Here is a 27,386-nt window from a genome sequence, read left to right on the forward strand (position 1 = left end):
CCTCATCGGTTTTGGAGGGACGTGGAATCCCCTCATCGGTTTTGGAGGGACATGGAATCCCCTCAAAGGTCTAAGCTAGCTTTCAGTTTTGCTTCCATGGAGTTGGAAGACTTTCTAGGGGCCCTCTGTTTGTCTGTTTTTGTGTTTCTCTGTTTTGCTCTGTGGACTTACTGGACGGACGTTATGGGACAGACTCGGACTACTCCTCTAAGTATTATGATTGATCACTTTAAGGATGTGAGGGGAAGAGCTAACAACCTCAGTGTGGAAGTCCGAAAGGGTCGGTTGCAGTTTTTTTGTTCTAGCGAGTGGCCAACTTTCAATGTCGGATGGCCACCAGAGGGGACCTTCAACCTCCCTACCATCCACCGAGTCAGGAGTATCATCTCTCAGCCTAAGACGGGCCATCTTGATCAGCTCCCTTACATTATCACTTGGCAGGACCTTGTAGAAGACCCACCCTCTTGGCTTAAGCCCTTCCTAACCCTGCTCCCTCCGGAGCCAAAACCCATTCTTGCTTTGCAGGAGACAGAGAAGAGGAAACGTCTTACCCAGCCTTCAGCACCCCTCTACCCTGTCCTACAGGGGGGTACTGAAGAAGAATTAATTTTTCCTCCCCCGTATAACCCCTCTAGGATGCCGGAAGAACACCATACTCCCCCTCCGGGGGAGGCAGACGCTGTTCCGAGAGCGGGAGGCGGAAACGCTCCAGGGGGAAGCCCGCCCTTTACCAGGCAAAGGGCTCAGAGGGGGCAATCTGCCTCCGCCGCCGACTCTACTATTCTGCCCCTGCGAGCCACCGGACCCCCAGACGCGGAGGGGAATCAGCCCCATCACTATTGGCCTTTCGCCACTAGTGACCTCTACAATTGGAAAGCTCAGAATCCTAAGTTTTCCGAGAAACCGGCAGGGCTTATTGATTTATTAGACTCTGTTCTTTTTACCCATCAGCCCACGTGGGACGATTGCCAGCAGCTTTCGCAGGTCCTGTTCACAACTGAAGAAAGAGAAAGAATCCTCAATGGGGCCCGAAAACTAGTTCCGGGCGCACACGGGAATCCCACCACCAACCAGGCTCAGACAGATGCCTCCTTCCCCTTAACTCGGCCCCAGTGGGATTTCAACACGGCAGAAGGTAAGGAGAGGCTCCGGGTCTACCGCCAGACTCTAATGGGGGGTCTCCGAATGGCTGCTAGAAAGCCAACCAATTTGGCCAAGGTAGGAAATGTACAACAGGGAAAAGATGAATCTCCGGCTGCCTTTTTAGAATGGATCATGGAGGCATTCCGTACCTATACCCCCATGGATCCAGAGGCTCCGGAAAGCAAGGCAGCTGTTATCATGGCCTTTGTAAACCAATCGGCCGTAGACATTAGGAGAAAATTACAGAAAATAGATAGACTAGGAGAAAAAAGTCTGCAGGACTTACTGGTGGTAGCCGAAAAGGTATATAATAACCGGGAGCCTCCTGAGGACAAGCAGGCTCGCGCCATGGCGGCTGCCAGCAGTAAGCAGACTCGAGACCTGGCCAGAATACTGCTAGCTACCACTGCTGACTTCCCCGAGGAACGAGACCGCCGTCTCCGGCAGCTGGCAGACGACGCAAGAAAAGGTAAAGGAACCACCAAGAGGGGGAAGCAGAGGCTGCAGAAGGATCAGTGCGCATACTGCAAGGAGATAGGGCATTGGGCCCGAGATTGTCCGAAAAGGGCCGGCGGGAAGGGAAGCAAGACTGATCGAGTAAAAGTCCTAGAGCTGGATGAACTAAGTGATTAGGGGAGTCAGGGTTCGGACCCTCTCCCCGAACCCAGGGTAACTCTTAAAGTGGAGGGGACCCCTATTGACTTCCTTGTCGACACCAGAGCACAACATTCGGTCCTCCGCACCCCACAAGGAAAACTAGCTAGCAAGAAGTCCTGGGTACAAGGGGCAACTGGTATGAGCCAGTATTCATGGACTACCCGAAGAACAGTAGATTTGGGAACGGGCCGGGTATCCCACTCCTTTATGGTAATACCAGAATGCCCCTACCCGCTGTTAGGACGGGACTTACTGACCAAGATTGGAGCTCAGATAACTTTCAGACAAGGGGGACCTCAGGTCACCAATGGCAAGGGCCACCCCATCCAGGTCCTGACCATGAAAGTGGAGGATGAATACCTCCTCCACCAGGAGGCGCTCCCGAGAGAGGATAATATAGACAGATGGCTACAAGAATTCCCCTCGGTTTGAGCAGAGACAGGGGGGATGGGACTAGCCGCTCATAGGACCCCAGTCCTGGTAAAGCTCAAGCCAGGAGAGAGTCTGGTAAGGATCAAACAATACCCCATGTCTCAGGAGGCCCGGAAGGGGATCCAGCCACACATCCGGAGACTACGAAGCCTAGGGGTACTAGTTCCTTGCCAGTCTGCCTGGAACACCCCCTCACTGCCGGTCAAAAAGCCTCACACAAATGACTACCGACCGGTACAAGACCTCCGGGAAGTAAATAAGAGGGTCGTGGACATACACCCAACTGTTCCCAACCCATATACTCTCTTGAGCTCCTTGGCGCCCTCCAGGGTCTGGTATACTGTACTAGATTTAAAGGACGCCTTCTTCAGTCTGCCGCTGGCACCCCAGAGCCAACCCTTGTTCGCCTTCGAGTGGCATGATCCGGAGGAGGGCTACAGCAGACAACTCGCCTGGACACGGCTACCTCAGGGATTCAAAAATTCACCCACCATCTTCGACGAGGCACTACACGAGGACCTGGGTGAGTACAGAAGGGAGCACCCTGGCCTCCCCCTTCTACAGTACGTAGATGACATCCTGATTGCTGCCGACACGGCCGAGGACTGCGAGCGAGGGACCCAGGACCTGCTGGCTACCCTGGGGGCCTTGGGGTACCGGGCATCCGCGAAGAAGGCTCAGATATGCAGGGAGAGGGTAAGTTACCTAGGATATATCCTGGAGGGCGGACAGCGGCGGTTATCAGAAGCCAGAAAAGAAACTGTCCTAAAATTCCTAGGATCAGCCGGCTACTGCCGCCTCTGGGTTCCGGGTTTTGCTGAGATCGCCAGGCCTCTATATGAAGCTACCAAAGAGGGGGAAACATTTAAATGGACTGAAAAAGAAGAAACTGCCTTTAACCAGTTAAAAAGGGCCCTCCTAAGTGCCCCAGCCCTGGGCCTACCGGACATTACGAAGCCCTTCCACCTCTTTGCAGACGAGCATAAGGGAATAGCAAAAGGAGTTCTAACTCAAGCCTTAGGCCCCTGGAACCGTCCAGTGGCTTACCTGTCTAAGAAACTAGACCCAGTGGCTGCCGGCTGGCCGCCATGCCTAGGAATTATTGTGGCGACAGCACTCCTAGTCAAGGATGCAGACAAACTGACCCTAGGACAGGAGATCTGGATCACGACCCCACACGCCATTGAAGGGGTCCTGAAACAGCCTCCGGATAGATGGATGAGCAACACACGTGTGACTCATTACCAGAGCCTCCTACTCAACCCTCCACGAGTGCGGTTCCACCCCAGTGCAGCCCTCAATCCCGCAACCCTGCTGCCCGACCCTGACCTAGGTGCTCCACTACATGACTGCGGGAATCCTGGAACAAGTACATGGATTCCGGACGGACCTGACCGACCGGCCCCTCCCCGATGCTGAGGCTACTTGGTTCACTGATGGCAGCAGCTTTGTGCGAGACGGACACAGGTATGCGGGTGCAGCGGTGGTCACCGAAACCGACACCGTATGGGCGGAGGCTCTACCCTCCGGAACGTCAGCCCAGCGAGCAGAGCTCATAGCCCTCACCAAGGCGCTGATGCTGGGAGCTGGAAAACGGCTCAACATCTACACAGACAGCCGTTATGCATTTGCCACAGCTCATATTCATGGGGCAATTTATCAGGAGAGGGGGTTACTGACGGCAGAAGGACGGACTATAAAAAATAAGCAGGAGATACTTAACCTGCTTACGGCCTTACGGCTTCCTGCCAAGCTAGCCATTATCCACTGCCAAGGGCACCAAAAAGCTGATAACCCAGTAACTAGAGGTAATCGAAAGGCTGACCAGGCAGCCAAGGCAGTAGCCCTTACTCCAGTCCCCACCATGACCATACAACTACCAGACCCGGGAGACCCAGTTTTACCAGCCCAGCCCAAGTACTCCCAGGAGGAGTTACAGCAGATCAAGAAACTCCCCATGGCCCAGGAGATAAAGGGATGGTGGTATACACCTAACAAGGAGCTCGTGTTGCCAGACCAGCTCGGAGTCTCACTATTAGAGCACATGCATCGGTCTACTCACATGGGGGCCCGAAAATTAAAAGACTTAATCCGACATGCCGGAATTAAGATTCACCAACAGGACACCAAAATAGAGCAAGCTGTATCTGCCTGCAAGACCTGCCAACTCACCAACGCGAGAGCCACATCAAATAAAAAAGGAACCAGGCTCAGAGGCACCAGACCGGGAGCCCAATGGGAAGTCGACTTCACTGAAGTCAAACCAGGGAAGTATGGTTTTAAATATCTTTTAGTATTTACAGACACCTTCTCTGGCTGGGTGGAGGCATACCCAACCAAGCATGAAACGGCTCAGACGGTGGCTAAGAAGCTACTAGAAGACATCTTACCCAGGTATGGTTTTCCTGCCATGGTAGGATCGGACAGTGGACCAGCTTTTATCTCGCAGGTAACACAGGCAGTAGCCAAGGCGGTGGGGGCAAACTGGAAATTACATTGTGCCTACAGGCCCCAGAGCTCAGGACAGGTAGAAAGAATGAATAGAACCCTAAAAGAGACCCTTACCAAATTAACCATGGAGACTGGCGGGGACTGGGTGACTCTCCTACCGTACGCCCTTTACCGGGTTAGAAACACTCCTTACACTCTGGGTTTTACTCCCTACGAGATCATGTTTGGCAGGCCACCCCCTGTTATTCCCAGCCTTCGAGCTGAACTTATTGCTGAGTTTAAAGATCAAGAACTTTTTCTTTCCTTGAGCGGGCTCCAGAGGGCGCACGAGGACATTTGGCCGCGCCTCCGTGCCATCTATGAGGCTGGCCCGATCCCGACACCTCATCAGTACAGGCCGGGAGACTGGGTCTACGTGAAGAGGCACCACCGAGAGACTCTCGAGCCGTGCTGGAAGGGACCCTACATCGTGGTGTTGACGACCCCCACCGCTCTCAAGGTAGACGGCATCGCGACCTGGGTCCATCACACCCACGCCCAGCCAGCGGACCCCTCCTCGATCCGGAAGGACTTCGTCACGCGATGGGCCATCAGTCGGGACCAACACAACCCGCTCAAGCTCAAGCTACAGCGCATTCGACCCACCTAATATTGGTAACTCTGTTAACTCTGCTTGTCATTGCTCATACGCCCCCCAAAACATCACCTGGCAGATCATAGACACCAGCTCGGGCACAATACTTAATCAGACCTCCCAGAACCACCCCAGGGACACTTGCTTCCCAGAACTTTGCGTAAACCTCCAAACTCTGTTCCCCTTGTCACCATAAATGCAGCCGGCCCCATGATTGGGTCCGTAAGCTACGTGACAAGGGGGGAATGAAAGGGCGGGCCTACGCCAGCCGACTCCATCTTGTTCTGTGTCCTTCACCTAGACCACGCCTCCTCCCTTTGAGTGACCTCCCGCTCACCCATTCAAGCTTCCTGATCAAAACACGCCACTTCCCCAGCCAATCGGCTGCCCCTAGACCCCTATAAAACCTTTGTGCTTTTGAAACTCGCTCTCTTTCCCTGGTATCTCACCGCTGCGTCGGTGCAGGTAGGGGATTGAGCTCGAGCTAGCTCGAATAAAGGCTCTTTGCTTTTGCATCGGACTCGGCTCCCTAGTGGTCTTTGGGGATCACGAATTCTGGGCATAACAAAATCAATCGCAAATCTATACGGTGATGACATACTCATGGCAGTGAGACGCCAGATGCAAGTGAAAATTCTAGAGAAGGCTGGAAATCAGGGGCCCAGGGGACCCACAGCTGCACCCACGCAGCTCAGACACCCTGAGGTCTAAGGACCCCAAGGCCGCAGCTTCAGAAGCTCGGCCCCTGCAGGCTGGAGAGCTGGGCAGGCAGCGGCCCCGCCTCACCTCTGCTTCCCCTCAGAGAAATCCCCACACGTGGCTGCAGAAATGCTGTCCTGTGTCACGTGCGAACATCTGCACGAATAGCACGGCGTGTCTGCTCCCAGTCTGACACTCAGCGGGGCCTTATGAGAACCCACATTTCGCCCAGGACGCTTACTCGCTTTTAACAAGGGAAGTTTCGCATGAAAGACCCTGGCTCTCATCCCTTTCGCCCTTCCTAACGCACAAGCTCCTCTCTTTCCCTCCCTCTTGTTGAAATTTTCTGGGTAGTTTCGGGGGGGCCCACGTGTCTCCCGAACACGGGCCTCAAACCAGCCACCGGCCGGGCCTGCCCACACGCCCGCCAAAACGTTGCCGCGATACCCGGACTTGCACCGCGGCCGGGAACGGACCGGGTCTCCGAGCGCGTCCGGCGGCGCGGGGGCGGCAGAAGACCTAGACGTGGGACAGCCCAGGTTTGCGACGGGGCCGCCCCCGCCCCTGGGCGCGGCCTCAGCGGACAGGCCCGGGAGCGCCTCCTCCCGCGGGGCGTTGGCGAGCGGCTGCGCCGCAGCAGCGGGAGGAGCCCGTCGGGGTGACCGCTGCCAGCCGTCCAGCGCCTCCCTGTGCTCACTGTCTGCACGCGGCACGAAGCTCCGCGCTTCATTTCCGCCACATGGAGAGGCTCCTTGTGAACGTCGTTCTCGGCGGAGACGCTCTTCTCCCCCTTAATCCGGCTCAGTACGAACCGGGTAATCAAAGAGCAGCTTCCGTGACCGACCCCTGAGAGAGGAGCCGCGCTGCTTTCGCTTTTCCAAAAGCGTAAATGTTCTCAGGGTCTGTGTGTGACTCCACACACGCACGACCACGGTGGCGCTGGCACGTCTGCGACAGAGCGTCTGAGATGCCAGTAGGTGAGGGGGTGGGGTCTGCACCCCAAGAAGGGTGGGGGAAGCCCGGCGAGGCAGAGCTGCCGTGGGAACGAGGCTGAGGCACGATGCACGGGGTCAGTGGGTGACCAAGGCCAGCAACACGCAAAGGGCTGAATTTCTGCCCGGCGTTTACGGTTTTGTTACGGGGTCACTGGATACTCCTGGGCAAGGACACAGAAGCGCCACACAGAATTAAGCGTCAAGTTCAAAGGATGCGGCCATGGCTCAGAGCCTGGAGCCTGTTTCCGATTCTGTGTCTCCCTCTCTCTCTGCCCCTCCCCCGTTCATGCTCTGTCTCTCTCTGTCCCAAAAATAAATAAACGTTGAAAAAAAAAAAAAAAAAAAAGGATGCGGCCAGACTCACCACACCTGCATGCTCAGCGTGAACACCCCACCCACGCAGAACTCCTTGCTGGCTCTGTGACATCTCCCTCCGAGTCCTGCTGCCTACGGCTGGTTCAGGTTTTTTATTTTTATTTACTTTTTTATTTTTTTTGAGAGACAGAGCATGAGTGGGGGAGGTGCAGACACAGAGAGAGACACAGAACCCAAAGCAGGCTCCAGGCTCCAAGCTGTCAGCACAGAGCCCGACGCGGGGCTCGAACTCACAGACTGTGAGATCATGACCTGAGCCGAAGCCGGACGCTCAACCGACTGAGCCACCCAGGCGCCCCACTGGTTCAGGTTTTTAAGTGGAATTCTGGGTGATGACATCACTCAGCCACCCTGAGGGGCCCACACTTCTGCATCCTGGGCAGGTGGGCCTGGGCAGGTGTGAGCAGATGTAGGCAGGTGGGCCTGGGCAGGTGTGGACAGGTGGGCCTGGGGAGGTGCACTCAACACCGCCAGGGAGTAGACACGCAGGAGCGCACCCCTGAGACTGATCTCAGGCAGAACTGTGTCCCCACACAACAGGCTAGCTCAGCTCAGAGCACACAACACGACACAACACAACTCCACGTGACACACCTCCTCTATGCTGCGAGAGGAAAACCAAACATGCCCCCCCCCAGTTCTGAGCAATTTCTGTGGGGCGTCTATTACCTACCAGGTGTGGGCGCAAACTAGGAAGATACCCTCGCCTGCTAAATACCTCTTTCCTCACTGGCGGGATCAACAGGGCAGCTTGAGCTGCACAAGACTGCGATGCCCTCTCTGCAGCCTGGACTCGAGAAACCAGGGCCGGGCCCCGTCAGCACCGCACGAGGCAGAGGCTGCTGGTCAGCCTGCGGCTCCCACGGGATGTGCTGCTCTCCTCAAGAAAAGAGTGAACGCCCCTCGCCGCACGCACTGACAGAGGGTCTGTGGTGCCCCCGGTGGCCTCTGGAGTAACCCGGGGACCCGGCTGGTCCAGCTTCCCCGCCTGTCCTGTGAAATCTTAGTGCACCTGCTGCGGAGGCCCGACTTCCGGTGCCGGGCCAGAACTCCGCGTTGATCACTTCACAGCAAGGAGAGCAAAGCCCGACCAGGACGAATGACCTCCTCAGGTTACGCTTCGAGTCTCCGGGGCCAGCTCTCCTCAAGGTCATCCTACGCCCACCACCCACGGAGCCCCAGAGTCGTGCAGTTAGCTCACATCCTTCAGACGGGGCCGAGCACAGCTGACCCTGAGTGTTAACTGGCAACCGCGAATCTGCTCTAAGCCACACCTTCCGAGGTAGTTACCTTCAGCTTATGAAGCTTGATCTCTTGTTGGTTATGTCCGTGTTCTGTGTATGCGCACGCGCACGTATCCCTAACTCTACACAGAACAGGCTCACATATATGCATACACGTGTACGCACACAAACAGTGCAACTTCCATGTACGTACTCAAGTACTGATCTAGTTTTCCTCCAGGCTGAGGTCCTGTGCTCCACACCTCCTCCATGTCTCGGGGTCTGGAAAGGAACCAGCACCCAGGGTGCATTTAGGAAATACAGAAAGTTGTCAGGAAAGGGCATACGCGGATCTGCAGAAGGGCGGCACTGGACCCTAGTGTCCTGGGTCTAGGGGTCTTCACTATTTCCATTGACCCCTGTATTCCTTTGTGTGATCATTAAATAATAAGTAAATAAAAGGCCACAAGTGTATGGGCGCTTTCTGTTTAAGTTTGAGACGTTTCTTCACAAGGTAAATGCAGCACCAGTTTCAGACACTGAAATCACATGAGACGTAAGGAACACGTACTCACTAGTCATCACTAACCAGAAGTTTAACTGCTATGAAATGCTGGCGTTTTGTCACTTAAGGAAGGAAAACTCTACTGCATTATTTCTAAGGTTTTTTTTTCCAGCTGGTAACCACTTATGGCTTGTTAATTATTAACAGATGGAGTCATAAGTCACAGTTGTAGTTAAAACCACGTGTTTTAGGAAATTTGTGTGTGAAACATAATACAGTAAATTAGGGAACGTTTCTGTGCGAATCCGGAGCCTCTAGAAGGAAGTGTTTTCTAGCTCACCTGTAAGAGGCCCGACAGCTGCCGTACCGGCTCTCCTTGTCTCCACTTCCTTGAATATCCCTGCCCCCAGACCTCATCTGCCAGCGGGAAAGGGCTCCTCGGCAGCTATGGATTCCACTCTTGGCGCAGACACAAGCACACAGGCTGGAAGCCAGCCACGAGCTTCATCAGCAGAAGAACACAAGAAAAGCAGCACGAAAAAGTGGGATATAGCTGGAAAGGGTCCAAGGAAAAGAGCCCAATGGTGTGGCCCAAAAGAAGGACTCATCAAGGTTTGAAAGAGCATTGCTAATGTACATACGAGGCCCTTTGTGTCCAGGGAAAGGAAGCTGCTGAAGGCACTGTTGTTGACAAAATGCAAGCGCCCCCCCCCCCCCAATACTTGCCCAGCCCCGAGTCACCTCCCCCCCACGACAGGTGCACGTGCTCACACTGCTTCCGAGAGCCCGGTGTTTCCTTCTGGTGAGAGGAGGCCCTGCGCTCCCCTGAACTCGGGCTGAAGAGAGCTGACCAAAAGACATGCCGCAAGCTCATTCCCTCGGCCTTTCCGAGGGTGACTTGGGTGCAGTCCCAGTTAGTGGGTGGGGACAATGCCGGAAAGCATTCTTCTTGCAGGAAAAGACGGCCCTTCCTGGAGGTGGCCTTCGCCAACTCTCTTCTGCCCCACCTGGAAAGAGGTTACTGCCTTGAAAGGCAGCCATTCTGTAAACGTGGAACAGGTAATGAGGCGAAGCCCAAGTTGGTAGGGACGGCTCCGTGGAAGGACGGGGAGATGCCGGGGCCTGGACCGTTGGCTTCTTGTTGAGTCAGAAAAGCAGACCCTATCCCTTCAGGCCACTGGACATTTAGGATATTTCACAACCAAAGACATCCCTACCTGGATGTGAATCCACGGATTTTCAGGGCAATTTCTCACGATGACCTCAGAGACTCACCACGTGGGCCACACCCTGGCTTTTCCGTTTGCCAGCCATGTGTCTCTGGACAATCTTTTTAGTGTCCTTGTGCCTCAGCGTTCTCACTGCACCACGAGGGTGGTCACGAGAGTCCCTCTCTGACAGGGTGCTGAATGCCCAGACGCAGAAAGCATTAAAATTCATATTTTTCTTTGCACTACGATCCGCTCCTGCCGTTATTTATCTGTGTCCCTGTGGGTGACCTGGCTTCCCTAGCATGAGGCACACTCCAGGAGGAAGCAGGTGTGTCTTCACTGCCCCCTGAAGCGAGGGGGAGCTCAGTGTAGCAGCAGGTCCCCGAGAGTGAGCGAGAGCCTGTGATCTTACAAGCCAAGTGAGCTGCCCCTGTTCACGAGGTTTGACGTTACCAAACAGAAATTTCTAATAATAACTTGAAGGGCTTCAGGAATTGAAGGACTGTTAAATGTCCAAGGAAAGATATTTTTAAGACTTTGCTGACTAGGTATATAGTATTAATAAATATCCCCAAGCAAAATAAACACTTGTACCTTTTCCTCGTGATGTGAGCAGACATCATGGACTCACCGGGCCTCTGAGCTCAGAGCCTCAGCCTGGCTGGAGGCCGCGGGGCACCGCGGTCTGCCGGGGTCCCTCCCAGGAGGCCTGGGCACCGAGATGTGCGGGGAGAGCCTCTGGGTGCGTCCTGAGCCCCAGAAGGACTTCATGCGCTCGCAGAGGTGGGAAAGCTCTTCCTGAAGAAATAAAGGAGCCAGAGGGTAACCCGGCCCCTCGGCCTCGGACCCCTCTCAGGCCCCCTCCTTTCACACCCCAGGTGCTCAGGCAGCCGCTCCTCCCCATGGAGGTTAAGTTCTTAGAAAATCACCCTAATTCAAATGCTTCTTTTGTTCTAATTCCCCGACCCGTTCCGAGCACCCTTAAGCATGCACCTGCCACGGGGCGTGGATCCCCACCCCTACCCACATTTCCAGCATCTGCTGATCCCCGTGTCTGCTGTGTCATGTTACCAAATGCCGTCAGATGCTGCTGAAGCTAAAGATACAGAGACTCCAGCAGGAGTCCCCGTGGTGTCTCTGTAAAATCGCGCCTGGGCTCCCCTTCAAAGCACCTGAGAGGCTGGCGGCTGCCCCCACGTTCACCAAGACGTCCGAGAGCGCGGTCCCTCCTGCTCACTTCCTGCAGCAGCCGGGTGGTGGGTCTTTAACGTGAACAGACGTTATAATGCTGCGTTTGGAAAGTCTGCAAACCACCTTCTCGCTGGCAAATACAACCCAAGCTCCTTCCTTGGACTTCAGACCCCGAACACCCGGCCACCTGCCTCTTCCGACGCGTCTCTGCCTCTTCCAGCAAAACGATGCCTGTGTCTCCACCTCTTCCGGCGTGACGACCACTGTCTCCGCCTCTTCCGGCCTGACGACCACTGTGTCTCCGCCTCTTCCGGCCTGACGACCACCATGTCTCCTCCTCTCCACGTGCACCACGCTCCCGCCGAGGCAACCCGGGCTACACTCTTCCGTTTCTCGCCAATATCGGTGAACATCACCCGCGGGAGGCCTTTCTCAGACCACGTCGCACAAAACCCTCCCTCACGTCCGTCATCACACGGCCTAGTTTCCTACACAGCGGAACCTATGGCCGCGGCCTGAACATACCTTATTCATCTTGTTGCCTGACGATTTTGATGTGATGGTGGGCTCATCACCGCTGAATGCCCAGAACAGAGACTCTTCCGAAGACATGATTTGTTGAACGTGGCTGCACAAATGCACAGATGAACGACAGCCTGAGCTGATGTTCCCCTTTGACCTTACAGTTTATAGCCGCCTCGCTCCTGAAGGTGAAGCCAGGTGCACATCACGTTCCCAGTGGGACTGAGGCTGCAGACGATCCCTCAACATCTAGGCCTTCCTTGTGGGCAAGTGACACGTGCCACATCGGGGAGGTACCCAGGCCATGTGGGGGTGCGGCCGTCTCACCAGGGCCAGTCAGTGTCCCCCTTCCCACCACTCACCTGGAGTCTCCCGTCTCCAGGAGCCAATCCTGACTTGACTGCTGGACTGGGAACCAGTTCACGGGTGTGCTGGCTGCCATGTGCGTCTCCAGGTCGCCTGGACCCGGGGCTCCAGCACACGGGGCCCCACACTTTCACCCGACACCAGAGGCACACGGCAGCTGGGCACAGATTTCCAGCAGCCAAGGGCGTCCCTGCCCGTAAAACCATAGTCCTGTGCCACACTCTGAGGTGAGTGGCGTTACACCGAGCCTGGGTCTCTAAAAGCTCACAGTCGGTTGAGCATTTATGCAGACTTTACAAAGAGTTCAGGGTGTGGGATATGCACTCGGTGAAAAGGGAAGCAACAGGTCTGGAACGCAGGCCGACAGCAGTAGGGTGGGGGCGACCGTCTTCGTGTCTGAGAAGAGGCCTGAGCTACTGAGGCCGACTGAGGCAGGACCGCACTGATGGAGTGCAGGGACAGGTGACCCAATGGATGGGGACAGGGCCCTGGCTCTCAGCTCACCGGCCACCGATGCCAGGACGGAGGCAGCCTGAGAAGACAGGAAGCTTCTTTGACCCCTGCAGGGACTCTGCTCAGGAGGCACCCGCACATTCTGGCTGCAGGACCAGTAGGAAGTGGGGGAATCTACTGGCCCAGCTGCCTCGGGGGCCCCAGCTCAGAGATGGGAGGACTGGGGTGACTGGCCACCTTTCTCAAAACTGCAGCTTCGATTCACGGTGGCGCTCTCTGCACGTGGCCTTCACCTGTTTGTCCCTCCACAGAGAATGGAGGTTTTCCCTCTAACTTAAGCATAAAAGCTTTTTCTGATTTTTATCTGCTGGTTAATCCTACTTCCTCTCCTCTGACACACTCATATCCACAAATGAAAACCTACACTAGTAGAAAAGACGGGGTGTTTGCAACATCACAGAAACACATCGAGCTGTCCTCCTTCCATCACCAATCAGCCCACCCCGTGTGCCACATGGCACAGAAGGAACCAGACAGATGGCCCAGTCCAGGTAGGAACAGTCCCTTGCACAGACGCACTAGGTTCTGGAAGCATCTGGGCTCTACGGTATCACCAGAAGTACAACAGGAACGCTCCAGTCTGGAGGGACGACGGTTTTGAAATCTCTGAAAACGTCAACAAGAGTGACCCACGTGAAGCAGAGACCAGTGCAGCTCTCCTGCTACCTACAGATTTCATCAAAACCACACTTCCTACAGAACCGAAATCCTCGTGTTAGGAAGGCGTATGCAGGAGAGCCACGCACTGGCCACAATTCACAAGCTGGTCTCCTCGAATGCCCTGAGTCTCAGCCTCGGTCCTGATGAAACACTACCCACCTGTTGTAACCTTGCTCAACAAGGGGAGAAATGTAACACTGTTGTTGAGCCGATGACTCAATGTCCTTTGGGTGGAAATGGTCTTTTTGCAGATGCAAATGTGTGGTTAAAATCTCTCTTCTCTGCATGAATGAGTCAAGGTTGTTGTGGGGAATTCACATTCCGTGTAGACATGGACTCCAGCCACAGGTCCACGCCACAGCCCCCGCACACACGCACCCGAGGAGCACGCGGTGGTGGGGTCCCAGGCCGAGGCCGCCTCTCCCGCAACCACTGGGCCGCCACGTGCTCTGACACGGGCTGGGGCTGCAGTCGGGGAGAAGGAGGGGACACGTTTCCACTGTTCAAGAGCCCAGTCTGCGTGGGCGACTCACCCCGGCTCTGTTTTCACCGCCTCGGACCCCTTCCCCCACACGGGTCGCTGCCTCCCCTCCCCCTCCAGCAGGGGGACAAACGGCCCCTGAGCCTCAGGGGGACCGGCACCACAGGCAGAGTAGAGGCGGCCGCACGGAGGGCCTGCTGGGACACCGGACTGGTCCCTGCCATCTAACTACGTGACTGTACTACAACCATCTCCCACCGTTCAGCACTGGACGGTGAGGCCGCAAACCGCACATCCACTCCCACTCCCGCTCCCGGTGACCTGAGTCAGCGGCAGCTGCGGGGCGACCATCCCCCCCCAAGCCTGACACCGTCCAACCGCGTCCCCGACGGCCATCCCGGCCTCCCCACCAAGCCGCTCCTAGAGGGCGGGACGCGATTTTTGTCACAGACCTCCATGAGCATCATGACTGCCGACGCCAGGACCATGTGTCCTCGGGCATCACACTGCTGAGAAGACCCTGTGGTCTGGCCCTGAACGTGTCTCCAGAGGCTGCCCTGATGGCCACGGGGGGGGGTCAGTATCTCTCTTAAGGGCTTGCGGCCTCAGAGGACATGAAAAAGGCAGAGCCGTGTCAGGGGTAACGTAGGGGCAACAACAAAACAAAACGGCCGCTAAACAACCCAGCACACAAACAGGTGCTTATTTTTATCGTTTCCAATAACACATTATCTCACAAACTGCCATGGGCATACATGTCCTGGCCGCGTTACCTGCGTGGCCTCTGAATATCTTTGATATGACGACAGGGACCCTGTGCTCAGCGCCTCCCTGGAAGACAGGCAGAGAGAAGGTTCCGTCACGATCAGCACAGACACGCGCTCAGAAAGAAGGTCACGAGGGAGGAATGCGTTCCTACCTTTACGCTCAGGCCCAAGCCGCCAACGGGCTGTCTGCGCAGCGTAACGGTTCTGTGCTTTAAAAAATTTTAGAAAACAAAGCAAGTTTAGGTTGAAATGCATGATCAGAGAGTGAATGCAAAATGCAGACATACGTTCATTTAAATTTAAGTAACTCTTTAAAATACACCTGCAGAGTGACACACATTCACTTCCTGTCTGTAGTGTTACCTTGAGGAGCAGAGACCTGGATTAAAAACAGACACGCAAGATCCAGGCCCTATTACGGCCGTTATTTAAACCCAAGGTGAATTCCTGCAAGCTGGCCGATCTTCCGGATCTTTCTCAAGGATCACAGGCCCCAGGAAATGGCCGTGCTCTCCCGATCTCAACCCGCCTTCAAATCCGTTCTTCCCACCAGTCCCCAGCCTGGCTCCCTCCCCTGCTGCCTCTCCACCTGGCACAACCGCCTTCAGGCCCAGGCCCGTTCTCAGGTAGTCAGAGCTGACCCCTGAATGATCACCATCTCCCGGTCCTTGGCCCACGGGGCCCAACCACGCGTGAAGGCGCCAGGGGTGGCAACGAGCTGGAAGTGCAGCGGTGCCCGGAACCAGCAAGGCCTCCAAACCGCATACACGTTCAATCCCCAGCTCCTGTTCTGCTCGGTCTAAACTGACCAATCGTTTAACCAACTGCACCAGATCTGAGGGTGGAAGACAAGGGCCTGGGGTGGGAGGAAGGGGAGGGCCAGGCCCATCTGTGGCTCAGAAAGATCCCGTGGGAACAACGGCAACGACCCACGTTCTCTGCTCTGGAAGCAGAAGCATAGATGCTTTCACACCAAACGCAGAGCACCGTGAGCAGGGACAGGCCATCGGGAGTGTGCTCGCAGAGCGCCATGATCAGGGACAGGCTGTCAGGGGGCCGTGGAGAGCCGTGAGCAGGGACAGGCCATCAGGAGTGTGCTCGCGGAGTGCCATGAGCAGGGACAAGCCGCCAGGGGGCCGTGGAGAGCCGTGAGCAGGGACAGGCCATCAGGAGTGTGCTCACAGAGCGCCGTGAGCAGGGACAGGCCATCAGGGGGGTGTGGAGAGCCTTGAGCAGGAACAGGCCATCAGGCGTGTACTCGCGGAGCACTGTGAGCAGGGACAGACCATCAGGCGTGTGCTCGCGGAGCACCGTGAGCAGGAACAGGCCATCAGGGGGGCCATGTGGGCTCCCGCCCAAGCCCAGGGCATGCCAGCCGCCAGCAATGGGCCACAGGGACTGTAGGGCCGAGGGGGAAGCCAGTGTTTACAACGTGTCTCTTGCACAACGTGTAAAATCCAAGAATGACTCCATTCTCAGGAGTGAATGCATCATAAGAAACCAGAGCCAACGTACCTCCTTTAGTGCACGCATGGGAATCCGTTACCCGTGTGGATATTAACGGCAACACTGTGTTCTGAGTGTCCTGTGGCTGCAGCATCTTCAGCTGGTGGCCGTTTGTATCATCACACGCAGAGAGAGAGCCGCGGGTCGGGGACGCTGGCTTCAGGGTAATGGATCGCACTGTCTCCGTGTCCCGCACTGCCCGCGAGGGGGTGACGGTAAAGAGCAGGCCCAGCTCACGCCCGTTGACAGACTCGCGGGGGCTCCTTCCGGGCCTTTCCAAGTACTTAGCTGAACGCTGGGAGCACGTCTCATCCCTGCCAAGGGCAGACACACTCGGGACGTAAATCCCACGGTGCGTGGGGGTCTTCTGTCCGCAAAGTCTGGAGTCAGCCAGCGACTCAGCGGGAAAGGCGGAGGGGACAGTTACCGGCTGCCTCATCATTCAGCCTGAGTCCCTGCCGCATGTGTGGCGACACCCAACGTGCCTCTGAGGGGAATATTCTAACCAAAGCCCAGAAAATAGGGTCATGTGATTCCACACCAGCCAGCAATCTCCACCGCACGGAATTTGTCAAACATTCAATCGTGTTTTCCAACTTTCACCATTAATGAGAGCATTTGAACCTCATGGAGAGCAAGCGGATATATTTTAGAGAAAATATGTTTGGAAAAGTGCCAAGGGTGTTTCTGTTGAGACAGACTTTGCCAAATGACACTGTAAATCAGTAATTTTATTCACATATCGATCTCAGGAGGAAACTTCGAATAAAACTTCAAAAAATGATCACCTGAGGCAAAACGGGTTAATGCACACCAAAAATCTGGACTAATAGTCCCAACAGGTGAAAGCAGAAAAAATTTATGCAATGAGCCTCTTTACCGTTTGTTCAGGAGAACTTGAAGAGACTGTTACCTGTTATTAATCCAGAACACTATTTATTCAAGTATTTGCTCTACGCAATCTGCTAAAATTTCCTTTTGGAGCAAATGAGCCCTGGTCACTTAACCCTCTGAGAAATTGAGTTTCTGTGTCTGGAAAGCGAGGATGATACTGTGTGTCCCACACAGAAAGTTGCTGTGGGCTGAACTGTTCCCCTCAAGTCCCTACGTGGAAGTCCCATCCCTGTATGACTACATTTGGAGGTAGAGTGAGGTTGGAGGGGTCACAGGCTGGGCCCCAGACCATGGGACTGCTGTCCCCACAGGAGCAGGAAGAGGGGGGACCCCAGAGCCCTCTCTGCATGTGCTCAGAGGAAAGCCTGTGGAGGGCGCGGTGGGAAGAGGGCACCTGACTATCTGCGTGGTTCTGCATGGGCAGCCTGGGCCTGCGAAGACAGCCAGTGGAGAGAATTACGGGAAACCAGCAAGTGTCACAGAAACATCAGGATGTCAAGTCTCGTCAAGAAAAACCTCTTCTTTCTGCTCTTCTAAACTCCCTCACTGGGACTTGTAAGAATCTCACATTTCAAAGCCAGGAGAAGGTTCAGCCAACCTGTGTTCTCACAATTGAAGATCATGTAACTACCTAGGTTCTAACACGAATGTAGCATTGTCGTATTTAACAATTTTTTCAAAACAAGATTGGTAAAAGTTAGTGGATAGTTAAAACGAATAGAAAATACAACTTGTACAGCTTTTAGCTGAAAACGTCCACACAGCAACCCAGCTAAGGACCCCCTCCTGTGTCCTGATGCTTCACGAACTCACAGCCAGGCCACAGACACAAGTTTCGAAAGCCCTTCTCTCAGCAGATGTGTAGACGGAAACTAGTGCTCTCAAAAGGCATTTTTTAATTCAACCAAAGCAGTCCTCTCTGACGAGCTCGCTCGGTGCACAACCGTGGGGCCAGTACCTCATCCATCGAGCCACGTTCTCCCCTTAACCATGTTTCTCTTCAGGGTTGGGGTGTGCTCACTTCCCAGAGCAATGAATTATGAATTCATTCAGATGTGAAGAGACTTGGGAGGACCAAGTTTGGAATCTAAGGTAACTCTTCAATGAACTCTTCCAACCGAAGCCAGCTGCACTTTTCACAAACATAAGAGATAAGGACCTTCAAAAATATTCTGCTTTATCATTAATTCCAAACTATGTTTTGATATTTACCTACTGCAGATTTATGGACCCAGAGAATTGAAAGCAAAAGGGAACCACAGAAAGGATATAAATGTAGGTGGATAAAAGCAGTAATAATGCATTTATTTTATCACAAATGAGCAATGATAGAATTGTGGGCATTGAGTATAGAATTTATCAGACATAGCCAGGACTTTGGCAGGCGTCATGGTAACAAATTCATCCATCTTGGTGAGTTTAATACAAGTTTAATTCTTTATTCCAAACTAAAATATCAGTTTGTTGATATTCCTCACAGCACTTGTTACGTGAGAAATAAACTTAATTTTTGAAAATGACTTTAACAAGTTCACTACCCACCCCCTCACCCCCAGCTCCCCCCACTCCTGTGACGTCTTTCGGTCTCATAGCCTGGGTTTTGTGTCTGATACGTTGTTTAGCTGGTGCACGGAGATTCCAATGCCGGGTGTGTTTTCATCTTTATCTCAAGACAGCCCCTCTACTCAGGTCTGCTGGGTCACTTTTCGTGCCTTGTCCTTGTCCCACCTCCGTAGCCTCCTGTGCCGGAGGCATGCTACAAACTTGGTCGTTGCCGAGCCTGAGGTCCCCGAAGGTCAACGTCTGTTTTATTTCTGCCATCTGTTGCTTACAGTGGTCTCAAGTTCACTCATGAAGGACATGACTTTATGGTGGTTTCAAGTTCACTCATGAAGGACGTGATTTTCCAGCACTCCTGCTCCAAGCAGGGGAGAAAGTCAGCTGTCCTCTGACCTCTGGGCCCGGGACTGCCTCCTGAGGTCTCATGCAGATGCAGCCAGGTCGTGGCAGGTGGGCCAACGCCAGCCCCAGGGGCCGGGAGCCTCCCCTCACGCCAGCTTGGCAGCACTCCCCAGAACCGGGGATCCGTGTGTCCGAGAGCGTCCCCGGGTCACACCCTCACAGAGGAGCAGCTGAGACACTGCCCCGACCCCGTGACTAACTCCAGCTTAGCTCAGTCGCTCTGAATCTTAGCGTCCCAAATAGTAACACGAGGACACAGAATCCACTGAAGTACGTGCCAGCCGCAAATTCGCCGGGACTCAAGGTAGCAAATACGATATAAATTTATTAAAATGTTCTCTTCATGCGGACCTTCCCAACCACGTTAATTTAAGCCACAAGCATAAACTTACAATTAGAGAAATGCAACGTGTCACGTGTACAGGGATGACTATAAAATAAAATGATGTACACAAAACCCTGAAACACGAGAAAAAGCTAGGTCTCTCACGCTACAAGCACTCCCTCTCTTTAGGAGATAATGGGAAAATCCCAGGATTTGAAATATGCAAAACGCCATGTTGATCTCAACCGGAAGAAATACGAATGGAATAAGAATTTTCTGGTTTTAAACTCCGGTGATGAACCGGCAGATTTAAAAAATCCTCTGGTTTCATGGAAGAGTCAATGCAGTCCAGTCCTCCATCTTTTGTGATAAAAATAATACCCATCGTGAACTGACATTGCGGCGATTGCTTCGGCAGGGCCACGTCCACCCGTTGCCGTGTCTCGGACACGCGCAATCCAGAAAGTGCGGCCCGAGGCGGGGACCCCACGCGGACGGAGTCCGCCTGCGGTGTCGGGGGAGCCGGTTCCCGCCACCGCGCGGCTGGATCACCAAGCACGCGGCACGCACACTTCGCCCCAAGGTCTGGGCGTGAAAGGCGGCAATGGTCACCAGCACCATTTCCTGGGAAGAAAACGGACGTCGAGGACAAGAACTCCGTGGGCCTGCTGCACGTGCGGCTGCAGAAGGACCCTGACCTCAGGTGCTCAGGGCGTCCCGGCCCCCGGGGCGGAGTCACCCAGGGCAGGTACGTGATGTCAGGTACCTGACGTGCCCAGGGCGTCCCGGCCCCTGGGGCGGAGTCACCCACGACAGCAATGATGTTTAATGGTAGTTTTAAGTCTTGTGGTCCTACTGATAAGCTAGCTTCTGCTGGAATTTAGTATCTATACTGTGTGCCCAGTAAATAGGTGTCGCACCGAATCTGACACGTAAGTTTCAATCACGTCCTGGCCACAGAGGCTCGGGGTTCGGCGACGTGTGAAACCCCGACTTGTTTCTTCTGTCGACCCACCGTGGACTGACCAGACCTTCCACTCCTGCCCTTCGGAATAAGCTTCAAGGGAATAATCGTCCTCGGCCAGGTGCGGCCTCCTTGGAAACGTCCAGTTCCACAGGCGCGGTGAGAGCTCCCCAGAGGTGTTCTGGATCCCATTCCAAAATCAGCTGTGACCTTTGTTAAAAACAGTCTTCTCGCTCTCCAGACACATGACGTATTCTCAGGCAAGATAGCTGTTATTTTTATAACCAACTGAAGAATGCAGTGCTTCAGCCCTCCCGCAAACTAATGGGGCTGCACCCAACCTGCTCTGTGGCTGGGATACAGGAGTCTGATCTCAGGTTGCTGTTTCCCCCGGAGCCACCCCCCAAACCATCCAGCACAGGGACACGTGTTTCTTCACCAGAACGTCCACGATTTTGTAGCAGGAGAAGCAGGGAACCCGCAGAGAACACCGGAAGTGGGGCCGGTAGACACAGTGGTCACAGACCCAAGCCCCGTGTGCCCCCCACCCACTCTCCAGAGCGGGCGAGTTAAGGTCAGTCCTGTGGCCGTTCACAGCCCTCAGGGAACCACTGGAAATTATAAACATAAACTGACAGGTCCGAACACACACTCATTTATCCCAGGAAGGAACTGATCACTTTCATCAAGGACTTAACCTTAGGCCAAGAATCTGACATTATGAATAAAGCATGTAATTTATTTTTCCTGGACAACTGAGCACAGAAACACTGAATATTTTTATTATAAGTTGTCAGGGATTCTCTACAGATTATAAAGTCACTCTGAAGAAGGATAATTTTTTAAACAGTTCCAAACTCTTTGCTAACCCTCTGCTCCCCAGTCCCATGCCACCAAGTACTCAGAACAGGTAGGGGACAGAAGGGGACAGTAGGTTGAATGAGGGGTTAGTGCCTGGGCTGCAGGAAGGTGGACCCCAACCTCCAACCCGACCCTCGATTCAAGGGAGGAACAGCGGAAGGAACTGTCCTCCACCCCCATCACAGTCACCTCACCTGTCCTGGATGGCAGGGAGCATCCAGAACAGGGGCAGTGACCTGAGAAAGGTGGGGCACAGAGGGACACTTCCAGTGGAAGCCACAAGCACTTCCGTTCTCAGGGCCACGTGTGTGTATGACTCACACAGGAGCCCAGCATCGCTTCCGTGTGGGGACACGTCGGGCTCTCCCAGGGAAGACATCACACTGGCAGCATCTGTATCTCCCAGGAAACGCCGATTCGAGAGAAGTGGCCAGTTTACTTCATTTCCGATCAAAGGTCATGAGGACCTAGGCAATTGTGAACGTAAGAGCCCGCGCTCTCCCAACAGCCCTCCCTGGACTGGGGAAAAGGAATGACCTGGGGTATTATCAAATGCACAGAAAAAACTTATTTTCAGCTACATGATTCCTTGAGTCTCTCTCTGTTTTTGTAGCTCCTGGGTGGGTGCATTCAAAGGACAGAGCAGTGAGATGTAGATTGTATATGCATAGATTTATATATTTCCAATTATGAGCCCACCAGAAGGAAAACAGGAAATTGGCTACAGTTTTAATATAGCACACTTAATACAGTATACTGTATATTAAATATATCGTGTGCAGTATACTACATATTAAATATATCGTGTGAAGCATACTATATATTAAATATATCATGTACAGTATACTGTATGTTAAACATATTGCATACAGTATGCTATATATTAAAATATCATTTACAGCACACTGTGTATTAAATATACCATATACAGTATGCTGTGTATTAAATGTATCACGCACAGTATAGCGCATATTAAAATACATCATGTACAGTATACTGTATATTAAATATACCACATAGGGTAGCCCCGTTTGAGTTAAACTGAAACAAAAGCCGCCAAAATTATTCTTCCTCATCTTTATTCGACATTTTATTGCCTCTAATCAGTAAGTTTCTTGCCTTAAGAAAAGTTCATTTGTAAAAGACTGAAGCCAAAAGTGGCAGGAGCGCCTGTTTATGTCCCCAAACGCCAGGAACAGACCTGACACCAGGCACCAGAAAATGGCCGCTGCACACGGTTCTAGACAGAGACCTCCCGGCTGAGGTTTCCGCCAGCAGACGACCTCTCACACTATGTCCTTCCATTTCCAATGAGGTTGTGCCACATTCCATCCCGTGGTGCGTGGGGCCATTTTCACATAAAGGTCCTTAAGGGAAACCCATCAGCAAAGAAATGGCGGAAGTCAGGGAGACAGTAAAGGGTTCCACCTGGAACCTGATGTCTGGGGACAGTTAATGGGGGAGGGGCTCTTCCTCAGCAAACAGCCCGAAGGAAATAGGAAAGCGGCCTCACCCAGTTAGGCCTTCCCAGCGCGTCCACACGACGCCCGGCGGCGGCGCAGGGCACTTACATGTGCGCCGTGGCTGCTCCCGCGGACACAGACCACGTCTTGTTTCTGAATCGTGAGGACCTCTCTCGTCAGCTTCAGGCGGACGTCGCAGGGGCTTCCAGACCCTTCGTGGTGCAGCAGGGCGAGGCCGGTTCTGGTCTGAGGGGGCAAAGCGGAAACAGGCCAAGGGCGTGAGCGCAGGGACGTGGGCGTCACAACAGGACCACGGCCCCTCGCCCACCAGCCCATGGGACACGCCAGCACTGACCACACAGGGCAGCACATCTGCCTCCCATCTGACCAGGGCTCCGGTGACTGGCCTAACACACGGGAAGTCTAAGTTTTGAATAACCGTTGCTGAACAGTTTTTACAGGATTTAAGTAAATATGTTTTTAAAAGAAAATTGGCCAGGATTTTCTTCAAAATATTGAAGTATTATTAGTATTTTATTTAAAGCAATTTTTTTCTGCCTTTAGAAAGGCTTTTCTACTTTAACCAAAGCTATTTAAGTGAAAACCATAACTTTAGAAAGATTCAGATAATACTTGGATGAAGATTTGTTGTTGTAGGGAATGTTGAAAATAATCATTAAATGGACACCGACTTCATCGGAAGCACCAGGCGGGGCCCGTGCACCAGGCTCCTCCAGGGTGGCCTCTGCTTCCGTGGGAGCCTGGGGACGAGGGGGGGGCTTCCTCCTGACACCAGACAAAGCAGTCAGAAAACGGAAGCAGCGGTCAGGAGGGAATTTAAGTAAAGAAGATGGCCTGCCAGGCCTTGTCCGCAGAGGAGAAGGGGTAAGTCGGAAAGACGTCTCTGGATAAATGAGAGGGGGCCTCCTGGTGCATGAAAATCGCGGTCGACCGGGTGCCCCCGGGTGCCCCCAGCCGGGCCCCGGCGGTCGGGTCTCAGGTGCGGAGCAGGCTGGCATTTCCATCCTGTCGAGCGGCAGGGGCCGCGTGCAGGGCGCTACCCGCACAGCCCTAGGCGGTCACCCCGCACGCCAGGAAGGAGGGCGGGGGAGACAGGAGGATGACTGGCGAGGTGGCAGGTGCTGCACCCTCAGGCCAGGGCCACGTGGATGGGCCCGCGAGAGGGAGGCCCAGCGAGGTGTGAAGGATGACGCCGGTGGCGGGGCAGCTCAAGGCCACTAAACGTGGCTGCTCGGGAATGACCGGACGCCCACAGAGCACCAGTGCCCGCACCGGTCTCCCCTGAGACCACGCCTGAATCTGTGTGGGGTGCGGTCTGAGCCTCAGGGTTCTAGAAGCTTGCCAGATGCTTCTATTAACGGGAGAGTCAGGGGAGGAAGGGCTCAGAGCAAGGGGGACGGCGTCCAGAACGCTCCCTGGAAACGCAGACGCTTGGCCCACAGACCCTCCCACCCAAACAGAACCTGCGCTCCCCCCACCCCAGGTGACGCCGGCGCGGAGGAAGCCGCGTCCTGCCGGGCTAGACTGTGCGACAGTACGGCCCACCCGTACTCCCGGCACAGCCGCGCTCACCCACGACCACGCCGACGCACTCGCGCAAGGCTGCCGTCCACACAAACAGCTGCGCATTGACGCCGAATCCACAGACGGCCCGTTCAAAACTCTGCTTGATTTAGAAAGTACACAAATAGCAGCCGTAGGGGCGTCTGCAAACCCGTCGGGCGTCTGGACGCGCTCGGCCTACACGCACCCCGTCTGCCAGCTGCCGGGGCCGGAGCCGACGTGGCTCCGTCACACGTGGCCGCCGGGGCCGAGCGCTGCACGGAGATGTCGGCACAGGGCTGGCCCCCACACCCACGCTCCGGAACCCGGGAACCCGGGAACCCAGCCGTGGTTCTCTTCCTCTCCTGGCCTCAGCAGGTGGCTGAGAAGCAGGCACCAGAGTCACCAAGCCTTTGCGGGGGAGCAGGACAACCCCGACCATCGATGACCAGTCCCGCTGGACAGCGAAAGCGCCCACTGACCCGCTCTGCCTTCGACCTCCTGGCCCCCCGCCTGGCGGGCAGGCGGGCACACGGGCTCCCCAGAATCCTTCACTAGAGACGTGCCCACAGCCAGGAGCGTCCCCTGGCCAGCTGTGGGTGCCACGTGGCATCAGGACCGTCTGCTCTCACTCTGCGGCCGGAGCAGCAGGGGCTCGAGGAGCGTGTGTAACTTAAACGCGTCCCTGCAGAAAGACACCTGTGTGACCTGCTGTCCGTCATGTGACTTTGGGTGCGTTATTGCACTCCTACGCAAGACTAGGTCTTCGTGGCCGCTGCGCGTGTTAACAATGACGACAACTTTACTCACTCTGACGGAGCATGACACTGTCCACTCTCAGACCGACACGGGAGCGTGGAGATGACACGCACACGAGATGACTCAAACACGGCAAAGCGCCACCTGATTTAGCAGGACCCGCTCTGAACCCTCTCTTGCCGGAACGTGCTTGCTGGACCCAACTTATTGTTCCTTCACTTACTCTTGGGAAGGTGCTGCCCGAGAGTGACCACGTCTGTGAAACCGTCAGGGGCCTGTGGACGTCGGACGGAGCCGCTTCCCACGTGCCTGGGCCGCTCCTGTGTTAACTCCGCTAATTACAAGAGCCCCGTCCTCCCTCCCTTCCGTGGAGGCAAGATGCCCACTCTCAGCAGTACCGAGCTCAAACCTCTCAAAGTGCAGGGGATTCCCCCACACTATAAATTCGACAGCTTGTTCTCCTGGTATGAAGGTTCTAAAAACGCTGCTAAAATCTCTCACCCAACCACTGTTCCTTCTTCTTTCACATTTCCCAGAAGTGTGTTCTTTTATGGGACTTCACTTCGTACATTTAAGCCAAAAACGTCAGGGGGGAGAGCCATCACCGAAGCTCACAGGGTCACCATGCGTCAGAGGCTGGGCAGTGCGATCTCACACGGGGCAACTTCTCTGGTTCTCTCCTAAGCGGCAGATGTGACGTCCACCTAAGGGAGCCCTGATCTGTCTGCATCGCTCCTGCGACAGTGTGACTGGATGTGACCGTACATGGCGGCCCCTCCCTCCTTCCCCCAGACACGTGGACGGAGAGCTGGGAAGGCGTCGGCGCCTTCCTGGAGGTCCCCTCCCCTCCACCTGCCACAGGCCCTTGGCTTCTCCTCTGCTCTCCTGCTGGCTCGTCGACGTTCTCCCACTCTCCACCCACAGTCGCCCAAGGGCCTCTATGCGGACACCCTGCCTGTCCCCTCACACCCACCTGGCCAATGCCTAACCCCCAACTCCTCCCTTGTCCACAGCCCTCCGAGAGGCGTCCTACCCGACGGCCTGACCGCGGGGCCGACGGCCTGCCCCCCGCTACCCGGTGGGCCAGATGCCGGAGGAACGCAGACCTCCCAGCGAAGCATCCTGACGCGGAGGGATCGATAAACCACCTTCTGGCCTTGGTGATGGACCTTACTTTTCTTCATCGTGACCAGCGCCTGCTGATTTAGGGCAGGATTTCAGTGAGAACACAGGTCAGTCTCACCGACGGGCCAGGCGAGTTGCAGGAAGCAGACGGGAAGACAGGGCGATGGCTTCCCACTTGCACAGGAGACGCTCAGGCTATTTTAACGTCCTTCTTGCACGTGTTGGCGTGCGTGTGTGCTCAGCTTGCAATGAAGTCACGCGGTCTTCCTGCAGGGATGGGCCTTTACGGTATCGCTTTTTCATTAACATTTATAAACCCTACACACGTTTGGTAAACTGGCCAAGTATGACTCAAAGAAGTCTTTCTTCAGGTTACTTATAAAACGTGCGTGCTTCTGTTCTGTTTAAGTACGTCTATTACTAGGAACACCTCATGAGGGGAAGGCATCGGCAAGGGCACTGACGTCACTATGTATCATTATGTACTCTCCAAACCGACGGTGAAGCCCCATGGGGGGGAGGGTTAGTAGATTGTCGTGTTGTGTTCCACTCGCTGCCCTCAGAACCACCAGCAGCACATACAGACAAGAAGCTTCCCGTTCAAGGGAAAAAAGAAATGGGACCAGCTGCAGATCAGAGGCAGGACACAGTATTTCAGGACCCTGTGAAATGCAGCGAAACGAGGAAAGATTCTGACCACCGATGCAGAACTCCTCACACTTGCGGGAAGACACACGTTTCTCTAAATGCGCATGCACATTCCTGAAGGGTAATAATTTAATGATGCTCTATTTAGAACGACAGACCTGAGGATCGTAGGCCAAAAACAATGCAGATTCAATACCGTCAAGATACGCTGCTGTTGCCGTGGGGTTTCGGAGAGAAAGCGGATGGCCATAACCTGGACGACAGGAGAGAGCCAGCCAGCCCGGCTCGGGAGGGGATGCGTGTTGAGGAGGAAGGCGACATGAGCGTAATTAGAATACAGTCCATGACGAAATGTGTTAGAGTCAAGTGAAGCAGTGAGGGAGTCCACCGAATCCCACAGACGTGTGCAGGCAGGCAGGGGGCGAAAAGCACACGAGAGCTCATCAGCACGTAACTGATGTCTGCGGAGTGGAGAATGGACCGAAGGAGCG

At 54.6% G+C, this 27,386-nt stretch overlaps 1 protein-coding gene across 4 annotated transcripts in view; it reads right to left on the reverse strand.

The window, feature by feature from the left end:
• Window positions 1-26,631, reverse strand: part of SNTG2 (syntrophin gamma 2) — a 136,610-nt gene extending 109,979 nt beyond the window's left edge. For 2 of the 4 annotated variants that reach the window (XM_047845280.1, XM_047845278.1), the window contains exons 1-3: window positions 22,909-23,713; window positions 14,978-15,034; window positions 14,832-14,889 (exon numbers count right to left, since the gene is read on the reverse strand). In XM_047845280.1, the coding sequence (XP_047701236.1) occupies window positions 14,832-14,889; window positions 14,978-15,034; window positions 22,909-23,172 (379 nt within the window). In that variant the 5' untranslated portion in view covers window positions 23,173-23,713. Of the gene's footprint in view, window positions 1-14,831; window positions 14,890-14,977; window positions 15,035-16,340; window positions 18,251-22,908; window positions 23,714-26,228 lie in introns of those variants that run through there. The other 2 variants (XM_047845279.1, XM_047845281.1) reach the window with 2 other exon arrangements.
• Between the last annotated feature and the right edge of the window lie 755 nt (window positions 26,632-27,386).

This window comes from Prionailurus viverrinus, unplaced genomic scaffold, assembly GCF_022837055.1.
Source record: "Prionailurus viverrinus isolate Anna unplaced genomic scaffold, UM_Priviv_1.0 scaffold_33, whole genome shotgun sequence".
Classification (NCBI taxonomy): Eukaryota; Metazoa; Chordata; class Mammalia; order Carnivora; family Felidae; genus Prionailurus; species Prionailurus viverrinus.